Below are 11,513 nucleotides of genomic sequence, written 5' to 3' on the forward strand. Positions count from 1 at the left end.
CATGACCAGTGTGAGCTTGTGGACTGTCACAGAGGAACTGTGAAGATGGCCAACCTTACAAGGTCAGACAGTAATATCAATATAAAGCTAGTTCACATTGGGACTTTAAATGTGTCTGATCACAAAATAGCATTTTGAATTGCTGGGTGTTCATTGTGTCCATTGCCCGTGTTGTCACAGTTCCACCTCCGATGACAAGCAGAAACACACCACAGCTCCGGTAAATCCCGAACAAAGTGCATCTGCACACTGTTATGCTCCCTCGAAGTGCTCTGTTTCATTTACACAGACATTTCCATTCAAACTGCCTGGGTTTTTGCTGCCTTGTCACCCACATTTTCTATGCAGTTTTTAATGAATCTTGCCCTCCTAAGACATTTTCAAGTGAAAGATGGCTCACGTTGAGTTAATATCAAATGTGGAGTTAAGTATGACTGAGGTGCTTCATATCCTCCCCCCGCAGGGTATTTCAGGGGAGGCGGAGCGTTCAGGGAAGAGCAGTGACTCCGCGGAGGAGGACATGCCAGCTGAGGGGGGAGTGGAGAATCAGATCAACGAACAGCACCTTCGCCGCATTGAACGCATGTTCAGAGAGGCTGACACAGATGGAGGGGGGGGTGAGTGACCCGAACACCTCCCCATAACTAATAGTATACCACAGTATCATTTTTAGCCCAACCCAGTATCATTTTTAGCCTCCAGTGGATCCCTGCCAGTTTCACCAACCAGCTGCACATTTCTACATAGTGTTGTCATACAAACACACATGGGTCGTTCCATGAAATTAGTCCCATTTGATATTTTAAGTGAATTTTAAAAGCTAAAGTGCCAAAATTCTGTATTGTTGGGTTTAGAGCTTGCAAATAAGGTATTTTACTGTACTTGTTGTGCATGTGACATTAAAACTTGAAAATTCTGTATTTTGGCTACGACCTCTATGCACTGTGACTTTTATTAAGATTTTAACCCAAGTTTTCACCATCATTGTAAAGCCCTCGTTATTTTGTTTCTTTGACAGAGTCATTTCTGGAGATGATTATTATTATTTTTTTGTGATATATTTCATAGTGATTCATTATGAGGGAAAATAACAAAAACAACCCCGTCCCTCAATTTAAGGTTGATCCCGTTACGTGAACTGAACTCTTGTTTGAGCATGGCGAAACTATTCCTTTTTAAATATTTTTTTCCAAAAGAAACATTGAACATCTAACAGTAAAATCACAGTGATAAAAGCAGGTGAGCTGGTTCTATCCCCATTAAAAAACTGCAAACCCGACTCTCCACCCTATGGCAAAATGTGTGGAATCGCAGCAAGCTTACTGTAAAACAACATTTTCTCTATGCCCCATGGCAAAATGTGTAGAATTGCATGTACTTCAAAACGAAACATGTTTTGCTCTTGCAAGGTGGGGGGGGGGGGGGCTCCCAAACACAATTTTGCTAAGGGCCCTGAATAGGCTAGTGCCAGCTCTGACTGCATGTGTGGGTATGGATGTGGGTATGCAGACCCGCCAGCCACTGTGGCCCCTCATGATTTTTTGTGGACCCCACCCCAATCTAAGTTTCCCATCCCTGCAGGATCGAAATATTTTAACAATTTAAACTTTTTTTGTGAAGCTTGCTTTCAATTGCCTGTCCCTGTTGCACACGACAAGCTTCCATTCCTCCTGGAACAAGGTGATTTAAGATGAAATCGTCAACCCTGTTACTTTATTTGGCACATAATAGGCACTTACTATTTATTTTATCTTTATTTAACTAGGCAAGTCAGTTAAGAACAAATTCTTATTTTCAATGACGGCCTAGGAACAGCGGGTTAACTGCCTGTTCAGGGACAGAACGACAGATGTGTCAGACCTTGTCAGCTTGGGGATTTGAACTTGCAACCTTTCGGTTACTAGTCCAACACTCTAACCACTAGGCTACACTGCCGCCTCACTATAGTGATTTTGGGGGGGGGGAAATTGGGTTTTAATTGGTTGAACATGTGTTCTTCATCACAGAATGTGAATATTAAAATAAAACATCATCAAGTTACACTATCCAAAAGGGACACATTTTCTTAAACAATGTGTCATTCTCATTCTCTCTGTCAGGGTTGGATATGTCTCAGTTCCGAGATGCGATGAAGAAGATCATGGGCGATGTGGATGACGAGGATGTGGACATTATCTTTATGAAGGTGGACACCAACTGTGACGGCAGAATGGACTGGGTGAGAGAGCAAAACGACAATGAACAGGAGTGCTGTTTTGTCGTCAGTTGACCAAACTCTGGTGTGTGACAAACACGTAAACACATTTACATTCTTACTCTCATAAACAACAACTTTGTGTGGTTTCAGGTTGAATATCTGAACTACATGCTGTTAGAGTACAGAGAGAAAGACTCTTTGCAGCAGCAAAACAGGCCAATCTACTTTCCCAAACCACTCAAGATTGTGCCTGTGTAAGTGGTATTTCATTGGCTATGTTCTACAGGTTCCTAAGTAGTATATGTGCAGTGTATGCATCCTTTCATTTTTCTGTGTCTCTGCCTGTGTAGTGCACACTGTGAGACCATTGTCCGGCTCCAGTTCTACCCATTCCAGCCCCCAGCCGGGGAGAAAAAGACAGACTCTGGGGAGCATGGCAGGGCCTCGGGGGGTTCTAAGGGCCGCGCCCACAGTGGACGCTACCTGTCAATCAGCCGTGATGGCGTTCTCAACTACTGGAGCGAGAGGTTCAAGCTGCTGCGCACAGTCAATGTGCGTATCAGCCATGTTCAAGCATTATATCACAAATAATCAATCAATTCATCTATTACAATTGAATTGAATAGCAATTCATATGTTTTCCCCAGACAATAATGTTTGATATGATGTGAAAACTCTGAAGTAATAGATGATGTTGACATGGATGGAGAAAAGACAGTTGTGAAACACTGCTATGTAATAGAACATCCCACCAGTAGGTATGCTTCATGTCATGCTTGTGGACCAGTAGGTATGCTTCATGTCATGCTTGTGGACCAGTAGGTATGCTTCATGTCATGCTTGTGAACCAGTAGGTATGCTTCATGTCATACTTGTGGACCAGTAGGTATGCTTCATGTCATACTTGTGGACTAGTAGGTATGCTTCATGTCATACTTGTGGACCAGTAGGTATGCTTCATGTCGTGCTTGTAGACCAGCAGGTATGCATGTCGTGCTTGTGGACAGCAGGTATGCTTCATGTCATGCTTGTGGACAGCAGGTATGCCTCATGTCGTGCTTGTGGACAGCAGGTATGCTTCATGTCATGCTTGTGGACAGCAGGTATGCCTCATGTCATGCTTGTGGACAGCAGGTATGCCTCATGTCATGCTTGTGGACAGCAGGTATGCTTCATGTCGTGCTTGTGGACAGCAGGTATGCTTCATGTCGTGCTTGTGGACAGCAGGTATGCTTCATGTCGTGCTTGTGGACAGCAGGTATGCTTCATGTCGTGCATGTGGACAGCAGGTATGCTTCATGTCGTGCTTGTGGACAGCAGGTATGCTTCATGTCGTGCTTGTGGACAGCAGGTATGCTTCATGTCGTGCTTGTGGGATGTTCTATTCTTTATCTGTGAAACATTCTTTACATGTTTTTCTCTGCTCTAGATAAGTCAGATGCAGCACACAGTGGCCCAGCCCGTCTGGGTGACAGACATGGTCTGCCTGAGCAACATCAACCAGCTCTGCATCTCCTCCACAGGGCGAGACGTAGGTGTGTCTGTGGGAATCTCTGTACAAACATTTGTATACATGAAAACATTTTGTTATGCAGTGATATTATGTTGTACAATGCAATAGCTACTGATTTATAGCTACTGTATGTTTGTTGAAGTGTTTGTACAGTGTGTTTGTTTTTCTCTCACCAGAATTCTATGACATCAGTGCCAGTAAGTGTGACATAGTGTTCTCCCTGTCGGAGCTGGAGGCCAACGTGGAGGTGATGGACTACTGGTAGGCTTTGTGTGTATTCCAAATGGCACCCTATTTCCTAGTGCACTACTATTATTATTGATTATTACTTCTGTTTAATGGAACATAATGACTTTTGCAGGCCTTTTTGTGAGAATAACCTTTTTCTCTCTGCTTCCTTCCAGGACAGATGGTAAGAGAGGAGTGTACTCCATTGGGGATGCCAGTGGCACCATATACATCTTTGTCTCCTCTGATGTGGTCCATAATGGCCTGTTCAACAGTGCTGCCTTCAAGACAGGTACTGGGTGAAAACATGCAGGTGAAGATGGTAGACGTACACGTGTTCATGCCAAAGACCAAACTCACTTCTTTGCCTCTTTTTCAGGAACAAACTATCGCATCCCTGTGTCAGCCCTGCTCAAAAACACCTCCAGCTCATTTCTCTGCTTTAGAGTCGTAAGTAGCCTATGTAACTTTTGTTTTTCCTGTTCACACTCTTTCTTCCCCTCTTTAGTTAGTTCTCTGTTTCATATCTTCCCCTTTTTTTTAAATGTTCCAGCCCAGCCACAATGACTGGATCCACCAGATCCGCTACATCCCAGAGTTGAATGCCATCGCCACCTGCTGTGCGGCAGACCAAACGTCCATGATCCTGACCACGCTGCCCCACTCACGCAAGTGTAAAATTCAGTACGCCCCCTTTCACGTTTTCCACGTCTTTATTTTTCAGTGTGTTTTACAGGACTGTTTAAAAACACACTGCATCTATATTTGAACTTTTCGTGTTGAAAAACACAATATCCCACGTATAAGTACAGTAATACACACACACTTAAAGTTAACAAAATATGTTTTGAGCAAAGTCGTTGTTTTGTTTTTGACACAACCACAAACGTCAAAGATTAATGCGTAGAAGGAGTTGGTCTGATGCAATGTCATCGGCCTCCCTCCTAGGTTGTGGGAACATCTTGTGCCATGTAATGTCATACCTAGCACCTCTTGAGATGTGCCTTTTGTTCAGTAAAACAGTTGCTAAATAGGTAAAGAAGAGGCTGGAGTGCCTCTTTAAAATGCCCTCAAATCTCTCATTTCTGATGTTCATTTCACGGATGAATATAATTGTCTTGTTTTTCTCTCTCAGAACTGCACTCTTTCACATGCAGAAGGGAATTCTGTGTTTTGACTACTCACCTGAGCTCAACGTTCTGGGTATGTGTAGAAGTCATTCTCCGTACAGTGCTGTTTATGATGTCTAAACCAATTACATATAAAGTCAGTTACAAAATTATTGCCACCCTTGATAAAGACTAGCAACAAATACTGTATAAAATAAATAATAAATGCTTATCTATATTGCATGCTCCAAACATTTTAAAATTATATTATTTTATATTAAAATCGAAAGCATGTTTTGATTCCACTGGTCCTGGGGTCCTTGTTAAGGTCAACAGCATCAGGAACTTTAGGAGGCAGACACTTCCAGTAACTCCAAGCACACATCAAAATCCACAAAGAAATGGTTAATTGACTACAAAAATCTACATTTTGCAATGGCCATTGACTTGAACCCCATTGAAAACCTGTGGTGTGAATGGAAGAGGACAGACTATAAGCGCAGACGAAGGATATCAAGGATCTAGAAAGATTCTGTATGGAACAATGGTCTAAGATCGCTCCCAATGTGTTCTCCAATCTCATTAAACATTACAGAAACATACTAAGGGCCATTATCCTCACAAGGGGAGGGTGCTGGAGTATTGAAAACAGAGGTGCCAATAATTCTGACCCCTATCTTTGAGTTTTTTTATTTTTATTACTTGTGAAACGAAATCTCTTTCTCTAAGCAAATGTATTAGTATAAAATAATATAATTTCCCTTTTTTTCATGCAATATAGCTCAGTATTTATATGACTTATTTTATACAGTATTCTGTAGCTGATCTTTCTGTAGCTGTCAATCTGGATATTATTGTTTTGATGCACTATCCCATGATGTGTGTTTGTCCGCGCTTGTTTTCCAATGTTCCAGTGACTGGATGCTTCGATCGGGTTGTGAGGGTCTGGAACCCCTATGTGACCAATCAGGCCACATCACAGATGAAAGGTCACAGCACCATCATCACTCACATCGCTGTCAACGGCAGAGACAACAAGATCATCAGTGTGTCCAAAGACAAGGTCAGATGTCCAGCATTATCACTACAGGGACACCCGTTGACTACTCAGATTTGTAATGCTCATTTAGACCACAAAACAGGTAAGGGTTGTTTCTTTCTGTTCCAGAATGTGCGGGTGTGGGACCTGCAGGACAGTGTCTGCCTCCAGAACATCCAATCCAGGAACGTCAACATGGGCTGCTTCCCCATCACCAGCACCTACTATAACCACACCAGTAACACCATGGTGATGGCTACGTACCTAGTGTGTGTTCGTTATTGCCTTTAACATGTGTACTCATACACACTCTATTGGTTGTACAAGGTTATTTGGTATTGCTGTGTATTTATTTCCTCATGTTTATGTTGTGCTGGGCAGATTGGAGTTCTGCGAGGGTCTATGGAGGATGCAAACTGCTCTGTACCCACAGCTACAACATCACATGAACAACCACTCTGTGCTGCTCTCTACAACTCCAACTTCAAACAGGTCGGTGCTGGTTCAATACTTGGGAGTGAGGCAAGGTCAGGTAAGGGATGATCATTCAACCTATTGAAGCTAGGTAAACCCATCTTCTCTCCACTGCTCTGTGCCCAGGTGGTAAGTGGGTGCCATGCGGGCGTGGTCAGTGTGTGGGACATCCTGACGGGGGAGAAGGTAATGCAGTTCCAAACGACCCCTGAGCGACCAGTTGAGGTCACTGCCATGGCATTCGACGGGCCCAAACGCCGCCTCATCACCGGGTCTAAAGACGGCACCCTGCGTCTCTGGAACTTCAACAACGGGGCTCTCCTTTCTGAACTGCCCCTGGTGGACAGCAATGAGGTACTACGCTGTATCCTGCAGGGCACTGGTCCCTAAGTGACAGACCAGACTTGTCTTTCTTACCACAATGCCGATCGACTACAGAAACAGTACTTACTGAAATGACTTGTTGGCAGGTTACAGGGATTCTGTACATCAACGAGAGGATTTATGTTTCAGGCTGGAGCAAACGGGTCATGTGGTATCTGTGAGTTCTTCATGTTTTTACATCTTTGGACTGTATGCAACTTTTAAGCACTTTTTTGGCTGGCAATTGGTCAACTTGTGTGGCTTTTGTATGTTGTATCTGTATTATTTGTATCGTTTGTGTCAGTATGTTTACTTCTTCCCATCTGTCTGTCTTTCCTCCTGTCTGTCCGTTCGTCCGTGTGTCAGGGACAATAAGGAGGAGGATAAGATGGAGCACCGCGTGTGGAACCAGTACCACTCAGACGACATCTATTCCATGCACGCCCACGGCAGCAAGATGCTGGTGACCGCCTCCTACAGCGGTGACGTCATTGTCTGGAACATAGATTCAGGGCAAGCCTTCTGCCGTTTCAACGCTAGCGAGAGCCCACTGCCCCTCTTACCCATACGGGTGAGGCGAGACACAATGGAGCGCTGCCATTTTTTTGTTTGTTCTTGCTAGAGACTGTACAAAAAAAGACCTCTGTTTGTCTGTTGATGTTCATGTTGAGTTTCTAATCAGGTGATAGAGAAACCAGGCCAGGTGGTGACTGTTATGAGTCCAGACGGTTTGGGGAAGGAGGATGAGGACGATGTGTGGCTCCGCTCTATGGTGGAATTTCTTGAGACTGTGAGCCAGACTCTCAACCCTCAGGCTCGTCGTCCCAGCTGTGCCAACCCTGCCCACACCAACGTCATACAGGTACACATGGAGTGTGTGTGTGTGTGTGTGTGTGTGTGTGTGTGTGTGTGTGTGTGTGTGTGTGTGTGTGTGTGTGTGTGTGTGTGTGTGTGTGTGTGTGTGTGTGTGGGTATGTACACTGACTTTAATACGCATGTGTGAGTGTGTGTGTACTGATGTAGAGGTGTGTGTGTTTGTGTCCCTCAGCAAATCAATCAAGCCCGGCGTTGCAGTATTCCAGAGCCCCCTCCTGATCCTGTGATGCAGGGGCCTCGCGCCAACATGCGGCATGTAAAAGAATGTTTCAGTGCTTCATCTCCCCTCTGCCGTTCTCCCCTCTGCAGTCTTCTGTGGTTTCCATGTATTGATGTATGGGTGTGCATGTTTCTATGCATCCCACAGGGCCGGAGGGGTAGCATCTCGGCTCCAGTCTCTGCTTTACTGCCCCAGCCGGTCACAGTCTCCATGGGTAGGCGGACGACACTGCTGCCCAGACGCAAGAGCAAAACCATCAACCTAGACGAGCTGGAGAAGCCTCGGTTTGCAGTGGAGAAGGTACTGGCTGGCTGACATGTACACTGTAACCTATCTGACAGTTTAACATTGTTCACCTTGATTACCGACAGAGGATGTCAATGACTGTCTCTCCCTCTCTTCCTCTCCCTATTTCTCTTTCTGACGAGCAGGTGTTGTTTCTGGCCACCCGTGAGCGTAGCCCTGACACGGCCATCCTCCTGACCAGCTCAGCAGACGGCTACATCTACGCCTGGTCTATCGGCCGTAACGGAGGGCTGCTGGGGAAATTCCGTGCCGTGCATAGCAAGGGGCCAGTCATCTGTGCCATGTCCACTGACAGACAGGACCAGATACTGCTCACTGGAGACAGCAACGGATACATCACGGTAGTACTGGAGGGTTTGGAGACCATAGAATAGTCCATGTGTTGTTTATCTATGTTGGCTACACCAACTGATGTCTTTGAGTGAAAGGGACAGTGGTGAGAAGTGATCAAGGTGGAGACATTGGCAGGATGTTTTACAAATCGACTATGGACTGATAGTATCTTTCTCTTCTTTTCTCTCTGTTTTTCTTTGTTCACGTCATCCCTCTACACCTGTATTTCCTTTCCCGCAGCTGTGGGACATTGAGAAGTACTGTTACCGTATGAGGGGTGGGGTGGCGGAGGAGGAATCATCCAATGAGGACTCTCTGAAGTTGCCTCAACTCATACCTCCCTACTGCAAAGTGGAGGGACCACGGAGGCTGGTGGTGGAGCAGGACAAAGAGGTAACTCAACAGCAGTAGCACACAGAACATAATGACACACCAAAATATTTGTTCAAGTTACAGAGCTTTAGGGAGGAGGGCAGGTTAGGATGAATGTGTAACAGATGTGAAACTAGCTAGTGGTCATTGATGATGTCACCTTCCGTAGACGGAACAGACTCTGTCATAAATAGATTTCCCACTAATTTTTATTATCCCTCTCTGACCAGATTTTGCAGGGATGGAGTGTGTCCCTGATCCCCCCTAGGCCCCTGAGTTCCTGGCGCTGCCACCTGAAAGGGATCGTTCATCTTGAGTATGTGGAGCGTTTCCGCCTCATCGTCACAGCCAGCCTGGACTGTAACGTACGTCTGTGGACCACCGCTGGCAGATACATCGGTAAGCACCACCACTACCACCACTGTAGTTACGTGTATGGTGTCATTAGTTTGAGAACGTCTTATGGTTCTATGTAATATGTTTTATCATCAGCCACAAGGGGGCAGTGTTGGTACGCTCCAACTACTGTATGTATACTAATACTGACAACTAGTGCCCGGTCTGTCTCTACATCTCAGGTACATTTGGGCAGGGCCTGTGGCGGGTGGGCGACCCCAAGGCCCTCCACACAGAGCTCCCAGTGGATCTGAAGAGGATGGGGTCCTGTCAGACACTTAAAGTCCTTAATGAGGGGAAGTACCCGCACTGGAGGTGAGGGGAAAAGTCCAAATGCGCAAGCCCTTCTGTCTCCATAATGTGAACTATATGGCTGATGAAAGGGACTTTCTACACACAAAAACATGCTAGTCATGCACTGTACCCATCATGCACTGTACCCATCATGCACTGTACCCATCCATGCACTGTACCCATCCATGCACTGTACCCATCTATGCACTGTACCCATCTATGCACTGTACCCACCCATGCACTGTACCCACCCATGCACTGTACACATCCATGCACTGTCTGAAGTTTGCCCGGTCATGTCATCTGTCTGCATCTCTTTGATGTCCTCCTATGCCTTCTTAGCTGTGCCAAACGCATCCTGGAGGGCCTGACTGCACAGAAGAGTCAGCAGTCGACAAAGTTTGGTGGGGTCACAACGCAGCTGAGGGAACTGGTTCCTACCGACCCACGGATCGTCAAGTACACCGACGAGCAGATTGAGAACACATGGAGGCTGTGGCAGGAGAAGGGAAGGCAGGTGAGTTACACATGCCATCCACACTCACAGTGGCCTACGTACATCAGATTAAAGTAAAGGACTGACTGCAACACACCTGTGTGGTTACTGTGCCTAACGATCGAGTGTTGCTTCAACTGTCCTTCCCTCAGACCAGCAGCATTTTAGGACGAGCATACAAACAGAAAGTGAGACATCACCTTCCGTCCTGTACCCCTGACCTCCAGACAACCTTCAGCAGTCAAGAGCAGGTAAGACTCATACCTTAAAGAGCCTACAACTAACTCTATGGGACCGTTTCCTGGCCTTAGATGTGTAGTTCTCTGTCATTTTTGAGAGAGTATAAGGCACCATTTCTGTTGTTCGAAGTCAAAAGGGATAAAGATGTGCCTGTTTATTTCTTTAGTTTGTTTCTCTGTCTCTCTGTAGTTGAGGGTGTATAAGGCCTTGCCCTACAGCGTTCTGCGGCCCGTCACCCTGCCCCCTGTCCCAGAGCTTCTGAAGGACCATCAACACAGGTTAAATGAGGGCACAGACACTGCCGCCAAGCAGAAGAGGAGCACTAAGCGCCGGCCCCACTCACACACACGCTACCTGGCTGCTCCTCCATGACCAGCAACTCCCAGGTGCTAATATGACCCTCGCTGATTACACTCAGAAATAAAAATGAGTCTGGCAAGGCACTATTTCATGTGTTTGGTGTAGTTGTTTTAGACGGATCAGGTCGAGACAGTAATACAGGACACGTGTAACGCTTTTTGTCAAATGTGATGAAATGGTGAAGAGCGCATAGATTTTTTTTTTTATTGCACGTTTAGAGGATATCAAAAAAATATACATTTTCTCAAAAAATGTGGAGAGTTTGAGGGAAAAAGTAATATCTACAAGCCATGTGTGTCTAAGAGTTCTCCCGGGGGTTTAGGTCTCCTCTCCATCTGAGAGAGAGTTGGAGTTTGGTTATCAGGTTTCATGGCCAGCTTTGACAGGCCTGGGCCTTCCTCTCCTGCTTGGACCATCCGGGTCACTTCGTCGAATGAGAGGGTTGCATCTGTGTTTGCTGAGGTCCCACAAGTGGTACTTAAAGAAATGCCAAAAGGTCAGCAGCAGAACGTACCGATTGTAAAATATGAATTGAATCCCCAAAGCAGTTTCCCCACTGGGATCCTGAAGATTCTTCAAACCACTCTATAAATTCTGATCCCCCTCTTGCAGTCATATGAATAAAACTGACTGTACAGACTCCATTCCACGTGGAGAATATTATTGCCTTTCGTGAAGCTGAGACTTATTGAAATCT

At 45.6% G+C, this 11,513-nt stretch overlaps 1 protein-coding gene across 1 annotated transcript; it reads left to right on the forward strand.

The window, feature by feature from the left end:
- The first annotated feature begins 45 nt into the window (after positions 1-45).
- LOC135527466 (WD repeat-containing protein on Y chromosome-like) lies at positions 46-10,828 on the forward strand. The gene is made up of 27 exons (XM_064955984.1): positions 46-62; positions 181-220; positions 464-617; positions 2,100-2,218; positions 2,348-2,451; positions 2,548-2,749; positions 3,627-3,732; positions 3,887-3,971; positions 4,115-4,230; positions 4,312-4,388; positions 4,492-4,622; positions 5,074-5,141; positions 5,962-6,110; positions 6,216-6,353; positions 6,468-6,578; positions 6,687-6,914; positions 7,031-7,101; positions 7,290-7,494; positions 7,606-7,796; positions 8,259-8,319; positions 8,451-8,666; positions 8,899-9,051; positions 9,261-9,429; positions 9,609-9,741; positions 10,063-10,237; positions 10,369-10,467; positions 10,646-10,828. The coding sequence occupies exons 1-27, from the start codon at positions 46-48 to the stop codon at positions 10,826-10,828; spliced, it is 3,501 nt and encodes a 1,166-aa protein (XP_064812056.1).
- The last annotated feature ends 685 nt before the right edge of the window (positions 10,829-11,513 follow it).

This window comes from Oncorhynchus masou, chromosome 33, assembly GCF_036934945.1.
Source record: "Oncorhynchus masou masou isolate Uvic2021 chromosome 33, UVic_Omas_1.1, whole genome shotgun sequence".
Classification (NCBI taxonomy): domain Eukaryota; kingdom Metazoa; phylum Chordata; class Actinopteri; order Salmoniformes; family Salmonidae; genus Oncorhynchus; species Oncorhynchus masou.